The 22,023-nt window shown below is 36.1% G+C and overlaps 2 protein-coding genes across 2 annotated transcripts in view; one reads left to right on the top strand and one right to left on the bottom strand.

Moving 5' to 3' along the window:
• LOC145242422 (rab5 GDP/GTP exchange factor-like) overlaps positions 1–16,277 on the top strand; it is a 208,532-nt gene extending 192,255 nt beyond the window's left edge. The window contains exon 3 of the mRNA XM_080105472.1: positions 14,248–16,277. Within this exon, the coding sequence (XP_079961598.1) occupies positions 14,248–14,799 (552 nt within the window). The 3' untranslated portion in view covers positions 14,800–16,277. The remainder of the gene's footprint in view (positions 1–14,247) is intronic.
• Positions 11,426–13,541, bottom strand: LOC145242421 (uncharacterized). The gene has a single exon (XM_080105471.1). It carries the CDS (start codon positions 13,395–13,397, stop codon positions 11,559–11,561), a length of 1,839 nt encoding a protein of 612 aa, XP_079961597.1. The 5' UTR covers positions 13,398–13,541; the 3' UTR covers positions 11,426–11,558.
• Positions 16,278–22,023: the final 5,746 nt, after the last annotated feature.

Genomic DNA, 22,023 nt, shown 5'->3' with positions numbered 1-22,023 from the left:
TGAAATTGAATTTTATTTTTTCACACATGCACACACACACACACACACACACAAAATGCATACACAAACACACAGACAACTGTTTAAAAATTGTAAATATGTTTTTGACTCTTAAACGCTGGGGATTTATTAGTTAGATTAAGATCCATAGAGTGAATGAGGTATTTTGTTAAATGTTGCCAGTCAAGAGTAAGACTCCAAAGTCTACATTTATTACTTTTAATCACTTTAGTCACAAAGACCCTGAACCCTTCCCCTCCCCAATCTCTTGTAGGGCCTTGTGCCTAATTTTGTTGTTTAAAAATTTTTTGTTTTTTACTTAATTGTATTCTCAAAATTTTAAAAGCAATAAAATATATAAACAAGATCAAAGTGTAGTATCTGTTCCGGCAGATGCTGCAAGCAAAGACCATTTCCCTTGTGGCAATCTACTTGGGCCAGCTGGCAAATCACTATCCAGCTCCCATTTCCCACCTCTTGGGAGCTGGTCCCCTTTTCCCTTCCCCCTCCCCTTCACTCCTCACATTAAAAATCGACCTTGTGCCTAATTTTCTCGGTGGGGGAGCAAATAAATACCAGCCTTCTCGGCATCGCACCGGGAAACGTCCAGAAGCAATCAGCTTTGATCAATGTTGTATATCAGACAGTTGCTATTCAATCTGGACAATTTGGAGCTGCTTTCCCCCTCCCCAACATCTGTTGGGGGAAAACAGTCAAATTTGGGTAAACAAACCCAAATGCTGCGTGACTTCTATTTGACCTTCTTAATTAGGTCAAATGGAAGCAGCAGAGTTAACTTTTATTGCGGACACCTGTTTTTAATAGTTAAATAAATAAATTCAAATGTGTCTCCGTTGTAAGTCGCGGTGGCCCAATGGTTAACGTCGCATGTTTTTTTGTTTTTTTTTTTCACACTTAAATTTCCCACTTTGCCTCAAGGGTTCAGGTTCGATCCTTATACTCACCTACCAAAACATTTTTTTTATTATTATTTTACCCCCCCCCCCCCCGGAGTTTTGATTTACCTCAAAACAACCGGGCATCGCCAGGTAACCCCCGCTAGTAGAGAAATAAAAGGCATATTAAATGAGGTATAGGTTGTTTAAGCAGTTACATTAAATTTAGCTTAAATTTGCAGTTTTAAAAAAATTACAAGTGCGTACTTTATTTTTGCCGGCACAGTATATGCATGAAGCTGTTTGGAAGTAGGGGTAGGCTATAGAAACAAAATTTTTCAAATAAATGCCAAAAGTGGCTTATTACCTTCATTTATATGTAAATAGATGGGAACAAGTGATTTTTTTCAAAACGGGTCAAAATTGGAGGGTCGCTGGCCCCAAATGTGATTTGACCGCGTCAACGCGTGAAAATGGCCCAAATTTCGCCCCCGAACACACTTATTCATTTATTGAAAGCCACAGGGTACATCTTTTGACTATAAATGCATTTGTATCATTAAATCTAACATTCCCATTGGCTATCCCACAAGTATAGGGCTTTTTAGGGTATCTCAGAGTCCAAAATGGGTCAAAATTACCCCAAAATTAGCCAAAAATGGTCGGAAATCATGGATTTTCCAAAATGCACCTCTCAAGCCACACAGGGCGCAATTTTTGACCATAAATGGCTCTATATCATTAAATCTAACATTCTCACTGGCTATCCCACCTATATAGGGCTTTTCAAGGTATCTTAAGGGTCCAAAATGGGTCAAATTTACCCAATAATTAGCCAAAAATGAACAAAAATCACGGATAATCCCCAAAATGCAGGTATTATATCTCATCAGGCTCCTATAAACACTCCTGTATGGCTTTTTACAGTTGGAAGACTGAAATAACCACCCTGTTATCTTATCCATTTGTAACCAAGTTATGGGGTTGATATGCCGTTATAGAGAAAGAGCCAAAAGAACGAAAAAATAGGACGATCAAATGACTCTTTGGTTAGAACAGACAAAGGAAAAAGTATGTCAAGAGATACTTATTGTTGTAACGGTCAGAGTTTGGAGTGAGCTGGCTGTTTATTTTGAAACACAGAATTCGAGATGAAATGACAGGCGGTTGTTTATTTTAGAAAACAAGGTTTGAAAGCTGATGACAGGCAAGTTTTCTTGTTGTAAACAAATACAAACTTGTGATGTTTAAAGGGCATTGATAGATATATATATATTTCTCGAACACAGTAAACAGAGAGAGAAAAGAGGAGAAGAGAGAAAAAGAGAGAATTCGATTTTGGCGAATTCAGATGGTGTTAAAGTCGGGCAAAGAGGGCTTTTGACTTAAAACACGTATCTCCAATGGCCAAAAAACTTATCCGAACTCGAATCACAAGCTACCGTTTTAAAATAGCTACATCCAACTTCCTTCAAACTCTGAAATATTATTAGACCATTATTATTGTGAATAAACCCAGATTAATTGTTTATTCGTGTGTGGAATCGTTTTAATTTCCTTTTTCACCACACTAAAATCCACGGCTCTCTTATCGGCGATGTTCGCCGGTAAGCGGGTACACAACGACAGATCCGGAGTATGAATTTAGACGATCAACTGATAATTCTGTCACTACCCCATACCAGCAACATTAAAACGGCTAAAAATTATCACCAGCAGTGGTCACTGGAAGGACGAAAATAGTGATCTGCAAACCGCCAGAGTCGGGTCGTTTTCAGGCTGCCGTAATTGGAGTGGAAGAGTTCTGAGGTCGACGATCGTCTCAACCGACCGACTGAAGGGGGTGACATTTGGTGGCCGTTGACCAAGGATTATCGAAATCAGGAAGAAGGTGTGTTAGCTAACCAGGCAGACGGATTCAAAACCAAACAAAAAAAAACAGGAGGTTTACTGTTTACAACAGGTGAGACCTCCCAACAAGCGAGTCAACAAAAGCAGCGCAGAACCAACAACATCTCAGCGATCAGGTAGGAAACCACCTTATTTTCGTTCTTATCACTTTCTTTTGCTTGTCGGTATTCGTTTTTGGACTTCTTTTGGGCTTTTTCAAAGAGCGCTTATATATTTTTTTGTTTTGTCTATTGTTATTTAATACGTAATCCACTAGGACTACTACCATGACCAATGAAAACGGTAGGTCTGTAGAGGAGTTAGGGCGTAGGATTGAAGAAGGGGGACGGCTAACCTCAAAACTTAACGTAACGGGATCCAGAGTCCCACTGTTCACAGGTTTGGCTGTGGAGTTGGGACCCTGGCTCAAAGCAATAGAGAAGAAAGGGCGCATCTATAACCTGTCAGATGCCGATATGATTTCACTGGCATACGACTATACCGAGGATGCTGCTTTAGAATGGATTGGAGAGTATTTGGATAAATACAAATCCCAAACCAACTGGAAGATGTTTGAAAATGACATCCAGCGGCACTTCGGCAGTCACTCGAGCCAAACGGAGGCAGCTCGAGTGCTGGTAGGTGTGAGGCAGAGGGGTGGCGAATCCATCGCTCACCTAGAGGGACGCATGAGCGTTCTCGCTAAGGTAGCTTACCCAGATCAAGATCGGAGAAATGATCCGGCTACCCAGGCCCAGCTGGCAGAGTTCTTCACGGACGTTTTGAGCAATTCCCTGTTGCGTGAGGACGTAGCAAGGGCACAGCCTAACACGTTGGAGGAGGCCTTTGCACAGGCTCGAAGAGCTGAAGCCCTTCTCCTGAGATTAGGAAAATTAGAGGAGAACCAGACAGCCTGGTTGAAGGTCTGCTACGGATGCGGTCGACGAGGATACATCCGAGCAAAGTGCCCTGAACTTCACCAGAGTGGGGAAGAAGAAGCCTCGAATCCAGAACACTGAGACTTAAGGGGAGGGGGGAGACACATACCCCATCCCAACTTTAAGAGGGGTCTAGTGTGCTTTGTTTGCCAGAAAGAAGGGCACAGGGCACATGAATGTAGGAATAGGGATAGAAAGAATCCACCCGGACCCAAATTAAAACTCACGTCCCCTAAGAAGATTCCAACAAGGAAATCTTTAAACTAGTTAGGGTTGCCCCAATAGCGAAAGGGCGGGTGACCCCTAGGAGAGATAAGAATGTCCGGAAAAGCATAGATGGGGCTTTAAAATTAAAATGCTACAATTGCGGAAAAGAGGGGCGCTATAGTTACCAGTGCAGAGACGGGGTGCACTGTTTCAACTGTGGCCGCCCGGGATATCCAAAGAGGGACTGCATGCTGAGGCCTAAGTGTTTTAAGTGCGGCAGTGAAGAACATTTAATTCAAAGTTGCAAGGCGAAAGAGTTCGTACGGTGTGACGAGTGTAAGGAAAGAGGGCACACAGCAACTAGCTGTCCACTAAGGAAGAGGAGACATGCCAGGTGTTTGGGAAGAGTGGGCATTTGTGGGACGGTTAGAGAAAAGAGGAGAAGAGAAGGAGAAGAGAGAAAAAGAGAGAATTCGATTTTGGCGAATTCAGATGGTGTTAAAGTCGGGCCGAGAGGGCTTTTGACTTAAAACACGTATCTCCAATGGCCGAAAAACTTATCCGAACTCGAGTCACAAGCTACCGTTTTAAAATAGCTACAGCCAACTTCCTTCAAACTCTGAAATATTATTAGACCATTATTATTGTGAATAAACACAGATTAATTGTTTATTCGTGTGTGGAATCGTTTTAATTTCCTTTTTCACCACACTAAAATCCACGGCTCTCTTATCGGCGATGTTCGCCGGTAAGCGAGTACACAACGACAGGTCCGGAGTATAAATTTAGACGATCAACTGATAATTCTGTCACTAGCCCATACCAGCAACATTAAAACGGCTAAGAATTATCACCAGCAGTGGTCACTGGAAGGACGAAAATAGTGAGCTGCAAACCGCCAGAGTCGGGTCGTTTTCAGGCTGCCGTAATTGGAGTGGAAGAGTTCTGAGGTCGACGATCGTCTCAACCGACCGGCTGAAGGGGGTGACATTTGGTGGCGTGACCAGGATTAGTGCAGGAAGGTCAGGCGAAGAATTTTCCGGTAGTGGTAGCCAATACGAGTCTGAAGACGGTTAACATTAAATCAGGAACTAAGTTGGGCAGAGCTTCAGTGTTAACATTAAAAACTAGAGTGAGGCGCGAAGGAATGCCTGTAGAGAGTGAAGCGGTTAGTGACAAGGTAAAATTAGACTGCCCTGACAAATACTGAGAGAGATTAGAAAGACTATTTAAAGCTAATAAGTGAGTGTTAGCTAATTCAGATAAGGAATTAGGTAAGACGCATACAGTAAAAATGTTGATTGACACAGGAGACCACCAACCAATAAAGATGAGGCCGTACAGAACGCCTATTTGGAAGAGAGAGTTGGTTGAGAAAGCAGTGAAGGAGATGGGAGAGGCTGGAATTATTGAGCCGTCTCAATCACCTTGGGGTTTCCCAGTAGTAGTAGTAGAGAAAAAGGACGGAGGAAATAGATTTTGCGTAGATTTTAGAGAACTTAATAAGATAACAAAATCTACTGCTTATCCTCTGCCCTTGATAGACGATATTTTAGCGATGCTAGGGAAGGCTACATGTTTTACCTCCTTAGATTTTAGATCAGGTTACTGGCAAGTGGCAGTAAACGAGAAGGACAAACCTAAGACGGCTTTCTGTTGTCATATGGGGTTGTTCCAGTTCCGTGTTATGCCGTTTGGGCTAGCAGGAGCTCCTGGTGTTTTTCAGTCATTAATGGCAATAGTGTTGAGAGGATTTGAACATTTTGCCATGGCATATTTGGATGATATCTTAATATTTTCAAAAACCCCGGAAGAGCACTTTAAACATCTACAGGCTGTGTTAGATCGTCTAAAATATCATGGCTTGAAATTAAAGATGGAAAAGTGTCAATTTATGAGGAAAGAGACTAAATATTTAGGATTCATCATAGACCAATGTGGAGTAAGGCCAGATACTGATAAAGTAAAAATTATAAGGGCGATGCCAGAACCTCAAACAGTTAGACAAGTTAGAGCATTTATAGGAACTGTAGGTTATTACAGAAGGTTCATAGCAGGATTCTCTAGAATAGCTATACCACTAATTAATCTAACAAAGAAATATGCAAGGTTTGATTGGACCGAGGCGTGTCAGAAAGCATTCGATATGTTAAAGGCCGAACTGACATCTATCCCTTTATTGATTTATCCCGATCTGAACAAGCCTATGGTCTTATATACGGATGCTAGTGATACGTGTGTGGGAGCGTGCTTGACTCAGCCATGTGAAGAAGCAGAAGCTGTAATCCCGGGAATAAAGGACGAAATGCCTATCTACTTTCTCTCTCACAAATTGACAAAGACCCAACAGAAGTGGCCCGTGATTGAAAAAGAGGCCTATGCCATCGCGTACGCTTTGCAAAAGCTGCATTTCTATTTAGCGGGTGCGACGTTCGTAATAAAGACAGATCACCGTCCATTACAGTACTTGTTTGATGCTGAATGGAAGAATCGAAAGGTGCAACTGTGGGCTATGCAACTGAGTGGCTACGACTGTAAAATAGAGTACCTGTCTGGGAAAGAAAACACGTGTGCAGACTTATTATCTAGAATTCCCGAAGCAGTAGAGGAAGAAGCTGACGCTAGTGATCAGAATCTAGTCAGTGATAATAACTATAGAATTTGCATACTTAACTCCCAGCAATTGCAGAATAAGCCCCCAGAGATAGAAGATGAAATAGTCGGAAGAAGATGACTCTGAAGAAAACGATTCCGATAAGTGGGAATCGATAGACCTGAAACTACTTAAGTTAGAAGCGAGAAAATACGAAGAATATAGTATACTTAAGAAACTGCTCGTAGAAGGAAAATTACCGCCCTCAAAATCGAGGAAATACCTGTTAGAGGATGATCAGGTATATTATGTAAATGGGGAAGAGAAGAATCCAACGCTACGCTTGTGTGTCCCAGATGGTCGTGTGAGGACTAGTTTAGTGCAGGTAGCGCATGACGGGTTAGGTCATGTAGGTATTGATAAAACTTACTCGATTTTAGCGAAGAAATATTATTGGCCTGGTATGTATAAACATATCCACTCCTATGTGACAGTGTGTTACTTGTCAGAAGCGGGCAGTAAAAGGAGCTAAGACACCCCTAATAGAGACTGATATTCCCTCATATCCATTTGAGAAGTGGAGTATGGATGTCTCAAGGCCATATAATATTAGCAATAAGGGAAATAAGTATATAGTCAGCATGGTCGATTAGTTAACGAGTTGGGTAGAGGCATTCCCAGTGCAAAGGAAGGATGCACAGACCATGGCGGAGATACTAATGAATGAGATTTTCCCTAGGTATGGTGTCCCACATGTGTTAGTGACAGACAACGGCGGAGAATTCGTAAATGCCGTTGTAAAAGAGGTGACGGGATATTTGGGAATAAAGCATGTTACCACCTCTCCATACCATCCACAGAGCAATGCAAAAGTAGAAAGTCGAGAATTGGGACTTGTTCTTGAATCAGGCCTTGGCAGCGGCCAGATTTTCACATAACGATACGACTAAATTCTCTCCATATTACCTGGTACACAGTAGAGATATAGTGCTACCATTGGACAATCTCCTACTATTAAAAAAAAGGTATACTGGGGAAGAAAATCATAAAAAAAATGATTGAGCAACAGCATTCTCTGTTTAGTCAAGTGCGTTGAGGGATTAGGGCAGCACAGAAAAAACGTAACAAAAGAGTCAATGATGGAAGGGTCAAGAAAACATATGACGTTGGCGACCCAGTATGCTACAGAGCACAGGTTAGAAAAGGAAAATTAGATCCTAGATGGAAACCGTACTATAGGATAGTAAAATAAACGGGACCAGTGACATATAAAATATGGGATCAACTGACGAATAGAACGAAGAGGGTTCACGCGTCAGACATCTGTGAAGCCAATATTAGGGAGTGGAAAATGCCTAATATACAGACAGATAGACCTGTAAGGAAAGCCACCCTGATAGATCCGGAAGGAGATTGGGAAGATACGGATAGGTGGGCTGATGAGGTAGCGGATGAACAGGAGTTAGAGTTAGAATTTGAGGGAGAGAATACCGACTCGCTACCAGAGATAACAACTACGCCTCCAGATTCGGAAGGTTGGGAATCTGAAGATGATATTCCACTATCGGTACTGAGAGATAGAGAGGCTGGTAATGAGAATAGGGCTGAAGAATCAGAGAGCAATGCGATTCCGTCGACACAGCCCCCAGAGGTAATAGGCGATGTTAGGGGACCTAGACTTTTGCGAAGCAGTGTAGGACGACCTATCAATGTTATCTCTAAAACGGGGAAAGTTACAAATAGCGATGAAGAGGATAAGGAAGACGAAGAGGACGAAACTGATTCTTTCGTTAAGTTATTTATGGAACTGGAATTGAGTGACTAAAAATAAAATGGAACAAATAGTAAAGGAACGTTACTATGTGTATTTGTAGGATGCAGCGTCTAATAATGATGATGGCGGTGATGGTTGGATTGACAGTAGCGTTACGCCACACACACAGCACGGTATTTAAGAAGACCAGCGAGGTAACGATTACTCATTCTAAGTGGATCCTGACGTTCGTCATTGATCTGAGAGCGTATCGGAAGGTTCAAATGGAACTAGAAGACGAAGTTAACTTAGCAGCGCACTTAAAGCTGCAGATGCAAAAAATCAATCAAAACTTGGGATAAATTCTAATACAGCGTTATTTGTATCACTAGGAGGATGGTTAGATAAGATGAAACAAAGACTCCGATACATTGGAGGATATTTTAGGGATATTGGATTGCTAGCAGCAGATGGGACCCAAAAACGAGTTAGAGATCTATACTTCCTTTCGTAGGTAAAGCACTACACGTATTATTCGGGACCGTATCGGAGAGTGACACAGAAGTATTAGAAAGGCATATAAGCAGTTTAGAGGAAAATCAACAGAAGATAAAGCACTTATCAATAGTGAACGTTACTAGATACGAACTGACAGAACATAGACAAAGAATAAACTGGCTATCCCATACAGTCGCCAGCCTAAACGAAAGTTTGACTTTTATGGCTAGAAGAATAAGTATGGTAGAGTCTGTAACTAAGCAAATACTGGAACTGATGACGATGACAAACCAACTCGACTCATCAATTCAGTTATTGACAGTGGCAATGGAACATGTTAGGACACAATTAGATTTACTTTCATTAGCGCACATGTCACCGAGCATCATACCCCCCAAAGACTTAAAAACAATACTTGGGATGCTTCAGGCAGACTTGCCACATACTTTACGCTTACCAGTAGATCCAAAGAAGAGTCTATGGGAATATTATAAAACCTTGAGTTGTGCTACGATGTTACAAAATGATAAGATTTACGTAATGGTTGAGTTACCTTTATTGGATAGAAATAGCGACTTCGAAGTATTTAACGTAATTAATTTACCGATACCGTTTCCTACTAATGTCACTGAGAGGAGAGCAGTAGCAAGGTACAAAGTTGAAACCGAAGGAATAGCTTTTAACCCAGCCCGAACCAAATTCATAGTGTTGTCACCTAGCGAAGCACTTGCGTGTAGCATGAATGCACTAAGAGTTTGTGCAGTAGAAAGTCCCATCTATGCAACTAACGGACACAAGTTATGCGTAGTTCAATTATTCCAAGGTAATGAGGAGGGGATCGATAAATATTGTGGAGCAGAGGTGTCGATTGATATACTAACCCCCCAAGCTATACATCTATCTGATGGTGTTTGGGCAGTTGCCTCAACTAGTGAACGGAAGTTGTCGAAAGTCTGTAAGGGACGGCAACAAGGGGAAATACTTATTCATCCACCTATGACCATTATAGATCTACCTATGAGTTGCGCAGCGTTTGGCCCAACTCTAGAGATCTTGCCGTCCTACAGATTTAAAGAGAAGTTTGAACTCAGAAATGACTTTCTGTCATTAACTAGAATACCGCGTGTAAATTGGTCAAAGGTATGGACACCTATCACTAAGGAATTTCCGAAGATAGAAGCTCGCGAAATTCCACCTCTTTTGAAACTGGACGGAAAGATCGATATGAGCGAGTTATTAGATGAGTTACGAGCAGTGAGGGATGGTAATGAACCAGAAAAATGGCGATGGGAAAAAGTAAGTAAATGGTTAAATCCTACAATAATCATCTTGGTCGTGATAATGATAATAGCTTTTCTAGTGTATGGGAAAAGGAGAGTTAGCTACATCAATAGCCTCCTAAGGGCTGGAAAGGATGCTAATAAAATAGATAAGGACGAGAGTAACCCTCAATTAGAGCGCTTAAAAGGAAAAGTCCATTCGTTGTTTGAAATGAATAGGGATGAGCATGAAGTGAGGGACGCTACCGTGGTTTCTGATAAAAACACCAGACCTGATCAATCTGGTACAGAATCAAGACTACCAGTGAACCCCGCATCTAATACCCTACCAACGTTGGAGATACATATGTGAAGAAGCCAGATAACCGAGAAAGAGCCATGGAATGAAATCCGAGGAAAAATGGACTATTGACTAAATAGTTGCATGCATTGAAATGTGTGTATGTATGTATGTGTGTGTGTGTGTGTGTGTGTGTGTGCATATATGTGTATATATATATATATATAAAAAAAAAAAATTAATGAGGTTTATGGACAATCGTATGAACTGAAAGCAGATTTGAAAAACGCTAAACTCTAAAAGAGAACTTTTTGCATGTGCATGAATGATAAAGTTTTTTTTTCTTTAAGAACGAATCCAATTGACGAACTATTATAAATTGTAAAACCACAAAGAGCCATGGTATTAAGGCCCAGAAAGAAGTGGGTTAGAAAAAATATTGAGTCCAATATTGTTTCTTTTAAGTGGGGGAGGTATGTAACCAAGTTATGGGGTTGATATGCCGTTGTAGAGAAAGAGCAAAAAGAACGAAAAATAGGACGATCAAATGACTCTGTGGTTAGAACAAACAAAGGAAAAAGTATGTCAAGAGATACTTATTGTTGTAACGGTCAGAGTTTGGAGTGAGCTGGCTGTTTATTTTGAAACACAGAATTCGAGATGAAATGACAGGCGGTTGTTTATTTTAGAAAACAAGGTTTGAAAGCTGATGACAGGCAAGTTTTCTTGTTGTAAACAAATACAAACTCGTGATGTTTAAAGGGCATTGATAGATATGTATATATTCCTCGAACACAGTAAACAGAGAGAGACAAGAGGAGAAGAGAAGAGAGAAAAAGAGAGAATTCGATTTTGGCGAATTCAGATGGTGTTAAAGTCGGGCAGAGTAGGCTTTTGACTTAAAACACGTATCTCCAATGGCCGAAAAACTTATCCGAACTCGAATCACAAGCTACCGTTTTAAAATAGCTACAGCCAACTTCCTTCAAACTCTGAAATATTATTAGACCATTATTATTGTGAATAAACCCAGATTAATTGTTTATTCGTGTGTGGAATCGTTTTAATTTCCTTTTTCACCACACTAAAATCCACGGCTCTCTTATCGGCGATGTTCGCCGGTAAGCGGGTACACAACGACAGGTCCGGAGTATAAATTTAGACAATCAACTGATAATTCTGTCACTAGCCCATACCAGCAACATTAAAACGGCTAAGAATTATCACCGGCAGTGGTCACTGGAAGGACGAAAATAGTGAGCTGCAAACCGCCAGATCGGGTCGTTTTCAGGCTGCCGTAATTGGAGTGGAAGAGTTCTGAGGTCGACGATCGTCTCAACCGACCGGCTGAAGAGGGTGACATTTGTGTTTGTTGTTCCTTCTTTTTGTGTTTGTTGTTCCTTCTTTTTGTGTTTGTTGTTCCTTCGTTTTGTGTTTGTTGTTCCTTCGTTTTGTGTTTGTGGTTCCTTTTCTTTGTGTTTGTGGTTCCTTTTCTTTGTGTTTGTTGTTCCTTCGTTTTGTGTTTGCTGTTCCTTTTTGTGTTTGTTGTTCCTTCGTTTTGTGTTTGTTGTTCCTTCGTTTTGTGTTTGTGGTTCCTTTTCTTTGTGTTTGTGGTTCCTTTTCTTTGTGTTTGTTGTTCCTTCGTTTTGTGTTTGTGGTTCCTTTTCTTTGTGTTTGTTGTTCCTTTTCTTTGTGTTTGTTGTTCCTTTTCTTTGTGTTTGTGGTTCCTTTTCTTTGTGTTTGTGGTTCCTTTTCTTTGTGTTTGTTGTTCCTTCGTTTTGTGTTTGTGGTTCCTTTTCTTTGTGTTTGTTGTTCCTTTTCTTTGTGTTTGTTGTTCCTTTTCTTTGTGTTTGTTGTTCCTTTTCTTTGTGTTTGTTGTTCCTTTTCTTTGTGTTTGTTGTTCCTTTTCTTTGTGTTCCTTCGTTTTGTGTTTGCTGTTCCTTTTTGTGTTTGTTGTTCCTTCGTTTTGTGTTTGTTGTTCCTTCGTTTTGTGTTTGTGGTTCCTTTTCTTTGTGTTTGTGGTTCCTTTTCTTTGTGTTTGTTGTTCCTTTTCTTTGTGTTTGTTGTTCCTTTTCTTTGTGTTTGTGGTTCCTTTTCTTTGTGTTTGTGGTTCCTTTTCTTTGTGTTTGTGGTTCCTTTTCTTTGTGTTTGTGGTTCCTTTTCTTTGTGTTTGTTGTTCCTTTTCTTTGTGTTTGTTGTTCCTTTTCTTTGTGTTCCTTCGTTTTGTGTTTGCTGTTCCTTTTTGTGTTTGTTGTTCCTTCGTTTTGTGTTTGTTGTTCCTTCGTTTTGTGTTTGTGGTTCCTTTTCTTTGTGTTTGTGGTTCCTTTTCTTTGTGTTTGTGGTTCCTTTTCTTTGTGTTTGTTGTTCCTACGTTTTGTGTTTGTTGTTCCTACGTTTTGTGTTTGCTGTTCCTTTTTGTGTTTGTTGTTCCTTCTTTTTGTATTTGTGGTTCCTTTTCTTTGTGTTTGTGGTTCCTTTTCTTTGTGTTTGTTGTTCCTTTTCTTTGTGTTTGTTGTTCCTTCGTTTTGTGTTTGTTGTTCCTTTTCTTTGTGTTTGTGGTTCCTTTTCTTTGTGTTTGTTGTTCCTTTTCTTTGTGTTTGTTGTTCCTTTTCTTTGTGTTTGTTGTTCCTTTTCTTTGTGTTTGTTGTTCCTTTTCTTTGTGTTTGTTGTTCCTTTTCTTTGTGTTTGTTGTTCCTTTTCTTTGTGTTCCTTCGTTTTGTGTTTGCTGTTCCTTTTTGTGTTTGTTGTTCCTTCGTTTTGTGTTTGTTGTTCCTTTTCTTTGTGTTTGTGGTTCCTTTTCTTTGTGTTTGTGGTTCCTTTTCTTTGTGTTCCTTCGTTTTGTGTTTGTTGTTCCTTCGTTTTGTGTTTGTTGTTCCTTCGTTTTGTGTTTGTTGTTCCTTCGTTTTGTATTTGTGGTTCCTTTTCTTTGTGTTTGTGGTTCCTTTTCTTTGTGTTTGTGGTTCCTTCTTTTTGGTTTTCTTGTTCCTGTCTGTGTTTCTTGTTCCTTCTTGTTGTGTTTCTTGTGCCTTCTTGTTGTGTTTTTTATTCATACATACATACATACATTTAAACAAACAGGTGAGATTTATATTATGGATGGATATGACATAAAAAGAAATAAATATGCAAACGTCATTGGAAAAGATTGACTCGGCACCCTACAGAAGTCATGGAAAATACTGAAAGATTCTAATGAAAATCCTGCATGACGCATTTGAAATTCCTATCCCTAAAAATCAGAAGTCTCTAATGGAGATATCCCCAAATTCAAAGTCAGAAGTACCAGTGTGTCAAACGTCATCACTGCAAGTAGTATTGAGAAGAAAAAGTTAATAGGTTATGTTCAGAGAAAATACTTAAACTAAATTTCACTGAAAAATATTATTCCGAGGGAGGTGATATGAATCTGAGTACATGCGGGTTTTCCTCCTTACTAAATTATGATTGACTGATTGGACCATAAATACAGACTGGGTAGAACCACCTAGGGACAGACATCAAAAAAGATGCTGAAGCCTCATGCTAAGGAATAGCAGCTTCAACTTTGAGCGCTCGTTCAGTAAGGCAACTCACCAAATTATTACTCTAAACACTCAGCTACTTTATTCAAATATATTTCTTTCATGGGATCAGATTTCAAATTTACCTTCATACTACATACAAAAGCAGTGTTGTATGTTTTTATTCTTCTTAGAGGTATGGTAATAATTATTGGCTTTCTTGATTTTTGCATTTTTTTTTTTCACAATGGTTTTGAATATCTGATTTTTGTTTTCATTCGTACTTTTTACTGCATTATATTTTTTCTCTGGTTTAATAAAACCATTGTTTTTCTTTTCTTTTTTTTTAATATTTTCTTTTAAGAAAACTAATCTTTTTCTTTTTAATACTTTTTTTTTTTTTTGTACTCAGTGCTGTGCAGTTGCTTTTATCGAGAACATTACTGCCGACTCCCTAAGTCTCAACCCTTTGGAATTTGAGCGCTACATGTCCGGAGAAGCAACTCCACCCTCACGCGGGAATGAATATATGTGCGAGGGCATGAGGTTGATGTATGAGAATCTGCAGCGTGTGGCCGAAATGCAGAAGCGGCATGACAAGGTGATGGCTGAAGCAATGCAGCTGCAGCGCGATGTCAAAGAATTCAAAGAGAACTTCAAGCTAGAAATTCAAAAAGTCCTTGAGCGGACACCACTTGAAATTAAACCACGAAAAGTCAAAGTAGAAATTGATGAGGAGGGTGGTGAAGAAACCAACAAGTTACCCCCTCCTCTCATCCCAATACAATCTCTAGATGCTCCAACACCAGGGGGCATTATTCTGCCACCGTGTCAAGAACCAACTAGTGCAACTTTTCCTTCACCAATTACTTCCTCAACATCTCCGATCAGTATGATGCCACAAAGTGAAATCATGACCCCGGCAGATGTTAATCTTACTCCAGAGACAAATCTAATTCCTTGACCCAGTATTTTAAAAAAAAGTGGAAAATAAATAACAAAAAAAAAGGGATTGTTTTATATCGAAGATATATACACGTTTTTGGTATGATTTTTTTTAATTTATTTATTTTTTTTTTTTTTACACACATTTTGGGTATATATGTGCAGATATGCTTTGGCTATACCCTTAATTAGGCTAAACTTCTTCAGGCCAGATCAGCAGTGATAAAGAAGATGACTTTCAATTGTCATTACTGCTGATTTAGCCTGAGAAAGTTTAGTCAAAATTAAGTTAAAGCTGAAACATATCTGCAAGATGTTTGTATCAATAAAAATCCATGCTAAATATATAGCACTATTATATAAACGTTTCACAGGATTAACTCCTATGAACAGAATACCAGAATTATAAACATTTTTGCATGGGGGTAACATATACACAAACAAGAACCAAATCTGCTTATGTAAATTTGTATATTTGTTGTGAAGGTAGTGAACCAAGTGAGTTCTGTTCTCCCGATTCAGTTTGCAGTTGCTTCTCTCCACAGAGCACTCATCGGCTGCCACATCAAGAACCAATAAATGCTACACTTTCTTCACTGATGTTCTCTTCAACATCTTTTACGAATATGATTCCAGAAAGTAAGATTTTGACACTTGTACATGTTACTTTTATTTCTGATATAAACATAATTTTCTCACTCTACATAAAAAGGATTTTCTTATAAAAAATATATTGATAGTGTCTATTTCAGAAATATATTGATAGTGTCTATTTCAGAAATATACTGATAGTGTCTATTTCAGAAATATATTGATAGTGTCTATTTCAAAAATATATTGATAGTGTCTATTTCAAAAATTCAAAACATTGATTATGATTTCAAGTATTTGAAACATGCTCTGGGAATACTCATATGCACTTTTCTAAAACTTGGCATTGTGCTTTGAAAATATCAGATATGTCAATATAATTTTAGCAGTGTTTGAAAATTAGTAAATTTTGAACTATACGGAAGAAAATCATTTTCATTCTGTAGCTTTATTTAAATGTTAATTAAAAACGTGTTATCTGGTTGAGTATTCCCGCAACATGTTTTAAGTATTTAAAATGAAAATTAATGTTTTTAATTTTGTAAATATACCCTATTAATACATGGAAGCTCTAGTTGATGTAAACACTTGATCATTGAGCTTAATGTTAACTGCAATTTTGAACTATAATATCCTGGATCATAATCATTTTTGGATTTTTAAGAAAAAGTATAGGAGTTAATTTCAGCTAAGATAACTCTTGAATTTAGTAACTTAGTCTTTTCTTATATATAAAGAAACCAGTTATGTGAGAGTTATGGCAAGTGTAAACCGGCTTTAATAAAGCTGAATCTAATTTACTGGTCATCATTTGTCAGCATAACTTGGCTGGGAGGAATGTATGCTGATAAATAGCGATTGTCATACTGTGGGATTTATTAAAGTCAGGTCATACATTGAAAACGAGTTTTTTTGTTTGTTTTTTTATTAAAATTAAATAAATTTGGTCAATGAGCACTCTGGTCAATTTTTCTAAAATATATATATATATATTTACTATATATATATATATATATATATATATATATATATATATATATGTATGTCAATTCTTCTGATATGCCTCTAAATATAGTGGTTTAAATTAATGAACTAAAAAAAAAAAGTAGTTAAGCTAAATATTTTATTTTGTAAAAATCCTTATCAGCAAGGTATTCATTCAAAATAAAAGAAAAATGGTAAAACAGTTAATTTTGTAAAAGTTGATTTGTTAATAATTTTATTTTTATGTCAATAATTATAACCTTCTTATTAAGAACCTCAATTAGTCAGAAAAATCAAATTAAAAAATCAAAAGATAATGTTACTAAATGAGCAATTATTTAGTCCACGTGGCTGGAAATAAACCAAGAATGCCATAGAGTGAAAAATCTTATGCAAGGCTTATTTTGTGGTATCCTTTAATATTATCAACAAAGTTGTTTAATGCTTAACATATAAACAATTTTTGAGATAAAAATTGACTAAACTAACTAAATTACTGAGGTAAGAATCTAATATATTTATTGAATAAGATATTTATGTACTTTTGTACTAGATTCTGTCATAGCAATCCTTTCATTCTAAAGAACTGGCAATTATTCGATGACACACTAATTCTGTCGTTGAAATTTGAAGTAGTCAGAAAAATGAAGTTCAAAATCAAATAGTAGAAGTTATCAATTTAGTTTTATCAAACTTTGTTGATATTTTATTTATAATATTCAGTCTGTGTCTATTTAAAAATGCACACACGCATTTTGAGGGCGATTTGATGTGCCATCGAATAATTGCCACACAATAATTCAATTGCTATGACAGAATTCAGTACATAAATATCCTACTTAATAAATATTAATAGATATTGACCGATAAATATAGATACATACAGTATAACTGGATGTATACTAAATATAATTAAATCCTTCTTTCTTAGACAATAGAATCATTCAGCTTGTCATCCAAGAAGCATAACGTTAATGCAGGAGTGCCTCAGAGGTTGATCCATAGACCACTATTATTCCTGATATTCATAAACGACTTCCCTGATAATATTTGCCCATGCATGGAATATTGTTGCCACATCTGGGCTGGTGCATCTACGACTAGCCTCTCCCTCTTGAATAGGATCCAAAAAGGAGTTTTCAATCTAATAGGTTCCACTTTGTTAACTAAGCTTCAACCTCTGTCCCATTGCCACAATGTTGCATCTCTGTGCCTGTTTTACAAATATTTTAATGGAATGTGCTCTGATGAACTCATTGCACTTGTGCCCCCTTAACGTACATATCCTGACAAACCTGCTTAGCAACAAAATCTCACCCCTTCACTGTTGATGTCCTTAAATGCCAGAAAACTTTCTACTCTTATAGTTTTTTTCCCTCAAACACCTAAACTTTGGAATTCTCTTTCTGCTACTTGCTTCCATGACTGTACTGATATGCAGAAGTTAAAACCAACATCTTGTTAATTTTTCCTAGGCTTGGTCTCAAATAGTAGCACTTTACATCGAAGAGGTTGTATGCCTTGTTAGGGGGTGAACATGAGAAAAAAAAAAAAGATATTGATATATAAATATATATAGATAGATATTGATAGATATTGAAGTTAATTCTAGCTGATTATGAAATTGATAGTACATTTACAAATATCCAGTTTTTATCTATTTGAATACATGTGTATAGATACAGACTGGATATTATAAATGAAGTATCAGTTTCATAATCGGCTAGAATTAAAAATGTAGCTTTTTAAATCTTGCCAAATGATAAATACTATTGACCTTCTCTGATTACATTCATAAGAATCTATTAGAGCCGACTACCATGCAGATGGTTAATTTATAATATCCAGTCTGTATCTATTTAAATTGGGCTCTTATTTCAGTAATTAAGCACTCTGGTCAATTTCATTATTCCATTATTTCCTCCCCTTCCTCTTTCTCCCTCTCCCTATATAATGTGTGTATATATATACTAGCCATACCCGGCCACGCGTTGCTGTGGTTCAGTTTGTTAAAAATGGAACACATTCCTCATAAAAAAATTGCATTTTGTATTGTTTATTTATTTTATTATTTTTGCAATTTTTTTTTATCAATAAAAGTTGTGTTTTTTCCCCAAGAAAAGGTGAATTTTTTACCATAAATTGAAAGTTTTTTTTTTGTTTTGGGGGTTTTTTTTCAGGAAAACTTTTTTAAAAAGAAAGTTGGCAGTAAACATTTCTTTTTGAAAACAGAATTTTTATTATAAAAAGAAAAGATGAATGTTTTATATGAACACTGTAAATAGTTAGGTGAAAGTAGAGAAAAGTTAGATTTTTTTTTCAAGAGAATGTACAAATATTTTTGTCAATAGATGTTAAGAAAATAAACGGAAAAAATACTCCCATCATTAATTAATTCTGCAAAAAAAAAAAAAAAAAAATGTTGGTTTAGTGTTTCAACATTTGAACAACGCTTGGCTGAATCCGGTTATTGCTGGTCGAACCTTAGACTAATTGGAATCCGGTGCGGGGAGGGAGGGTTAAATTCTGCATGAGTACTATTCTTTTTAATTTTTGTCTTTTGTTCAATTTTTTGTGTGGGCTTTCAGCGCTAGCAAACTAACAAATTTAACCAAAATGCAAAAAATTCAACAATTAAATAATTTTAATAAGTGCCCAGCTCCTTATACAAATCCTAGTAAATCAATCCCCCTTATTGGAAACACTGAAAGGAAGGACGAAACCAAATTATTGCCAGTATGTTTGGGAGAGGTTCTATAGGTGTATCAAAAAGTGGCCATTAAAAATGATGATCAGAACCTTAATAATTCAACTTATTATTTTTTGAAGCTTATAACTACTTGAAAATATAATTCAAACCCTAATTTTTTTTCAATTAAAGGAGCAAATTATAAAAAAAATAACAGGTAGCAAATTACGTAATATTTGTTTATTTAAAGGGGTTTTCTTTTAAAAAAAAATATAAAGAAAATCAATATATTTTGACTTGCTTATAAATATATGTATATATATATGCCAAAGAATCACTTACCTAACAAAATATTATTAAATGGGTAGTTCTATTCTTCATTGTTAAGAATTTATCCATATTTATATTTTAAATTCCATGTATTTTTTAAATAAAAGGATTTTTTAAAGCGAGGGTCCTAGGAAATCGCATTTTTGTAACATGTTTTGCGTGAAGCGTTAAATAGCTGCTGCTGCTAAAATGAAATTTATGAAGTATGGTTTCGTCCAATGGCATAAATAATGTTTCTTTTTTTATTGTGTGTGTTAACCAAAATTAGTATTTTTCATCCTCCGTAGTTAAAAAAAGAAACGCACATTCACTTATAAGTTTTTCCCCTAGAACAAAAAATCCGCTTCATCGATTTTTAAAAAATTCTTTTAATGAAATACACGAGTTTTTGATTGATATATTTTAATGCTTCGTCATCAACTAATTTTTTTTTTTTAGTATCTAAAAAAAAACATTCAGTGAAATAGAAAAATTTGCCGTCAGTGTCTGGTATTTACTTGACGATGTAAGCATAATCAACATGTTTTTTTTTTTTTAAAAAAAAAAGGGTTCTACACTTTGGACTTTACAGGTAAATTTCCAAAAAACTATTCTTTTTTTTGTTTTAAAGTGGAATATTTTCTTTATTGATCTTTTATCTTCAATTTGTGATATATAAAACTTTGGCACATAAATTATTAAAATTTTAATAAACATTTCAAAATGGGGGTGTGAATTTGAAAAAGAAAACGTTTGTCTAAAATGTTATATTTGGTTTATTGGAAAGAGCATAAAATTTCACATTGACCCTGAAAATATCGTAAAAATTGAACCAATTGAAAAATTTGCATAGATTTTTAAAGTTTAAAAATTGAAAAATATTTAACTCGTAAAATTGATTTTATTACGTAAAAAAAATGTCTGCATGAAGGCACGCCGGCATTTTGTAAACACTGTTTTTTAAAAAATAGAAAATAATATTTCTATTATTTTTTAAACAACTTTAATAGTTTATTTTGAAAGTATATTCCATATAGAAAATAAACAAGTGACTTCAAAATGAGAAATTACGAGTTTTTTTATATTTTATTCGCAGTTTTCTGTTAGGGGTGTCAAAAATTCCTCCAAAATTCTGATACATCTAGAGATTCTATTTTTTTTCTTTCTTTCTTTTTTTCAATATTTTAAGCAGATTTGTCACTCAGCTAGCAGATTTGGTGCTTCTACACTTTATTGCCAAAATTAGAGACGCCATTTTTTTCATGCACTTGCTATCCAAATCTAGGGGAGACATCATTATATGGCCGAACGATGGCTTCCGGAAAGGCAAAGAATAAATTTACCAAAATTTACATTTATTACTTCCGGAAACGAGAAATTAAACTAAGTAAATTTTCCAAAATTAACATTTATTACTCCCTTAAACTAAAATTATCATTTATTACTTCCAGAAACTTGGTAAACCGATATTACTGGAGAAAATGAATCTTAACAATTCAAAAAAATATTTAAAATTATTTATTCGTTCGAAAAGAAAAAAAAACAAAACACACAAACAAAAAAAAAAATTTTTTTTAAATAATAATAAATGTTTTGGTTTTCTTTTGGTTTTCAAATGGCGCTCGCCCAGGTTAAACTATTATGAATATGTCATTTCAATTTTCTGTTTTTAATTAAAAAAAAAAAAATTGTTCCATGGAAAACTTTCCCGTTCTCATCAATTAAATCGAAACATTTCCAATTAAACAATTACGGATATATATTCTCTTTCACTTTCTTTATTTACTTTTAAAGCAACATTTGACTTTTATAAAATAGTTTTGTTTTGTTTTTTTCAAACAAATAAATAATTTTAAACATTTTTTTGAATTGTCAAGATTCATTTTCTCCAGTAATATCGGTTTACCAAGTTTCTGGAAGTAATAAATGATAATTTTGGTAAATGTATTCTTTCCCTTTCCGGAAGTAATCGTTCGGCCATATAATGATGTCTCCCCTAGATTTGGATAGCAAGTGCGTGAAAAAAAAATGGCATCTCCAATTTCGGCAATAAAGTGTAGAAGCACCCCAGATTTTTATGGGTCGTTATTTTTGCCATAAATTGTTAGGTGAAAGTTGTTTTTGTTTTTTTCAGGAAAACTTGCAATTATTTTTAAAAGAAAGTTGGTAGTAAACGTTTCTTTTGGAAAACAGAATTTGGTACTCCTTGGGCGTTGAGTTCCATGGCGACCAGCATAAAAAAACATGCATCGCTCCCCTTTCTGATGCAAGCGCACGTAACACTTTTTTTATTTACTGATGTTGTCATAGTAACTAAACGATTATTTGTCACATTATTTATTTTGAAAAAAAAGTTTTTATTAAAAGAAAAATTACTAAACATTTATTAATAATGCCTCACTTTTACAGACATTTGTTTTTAAATTTCTTTTTAAATGACGACTTTTATCGACTTTTTTTAATAGCATTTGCGGATAGGTATGCTGGCATTTGTTTTTTTAATTTCTTTTTAAATGACTTTTTATCGACTTTTATTTTAATAGCATTTGCGGATGGGTAAAAAACGAAAAAAATAACTAAGCCATTTACTGACAATTTCTCGGTATCTTGACTTTGATAAAATTTATTTGTTAAAAATATTTATAAAAGTGGGAATTATCAGTAAATGTT

The sequence above is a fragment of the Euprymna scolopes genome, chromosome 21 (assembly GCF_053919585.1).
Source record: "Euprymna scolopes isolate OS-2025 chromosome 21, ASM5391958v1, whole genome shotgun sequence".
Taxonomy (NCBI): domain Eukaryota; kingdom Metazoa; phylum Mollusca; class Cephalopoda; order Sepiida; family Sepiolidae; genus Euprymna; species Euprymna scolopes.
This window is presented reverse-complemented; position numbering and strand designations above follow the sequence as displayed.

Bases quoted from the DNA above. Each gene is read 5' to 3' on its own strand.
- LOC145242421 (XM_080105471.1), bottom strand. From the start codon at position 13,397: ATGTATGTATGTATGAATAAAAAACACAACAAGAAGGCACAAGAAACA.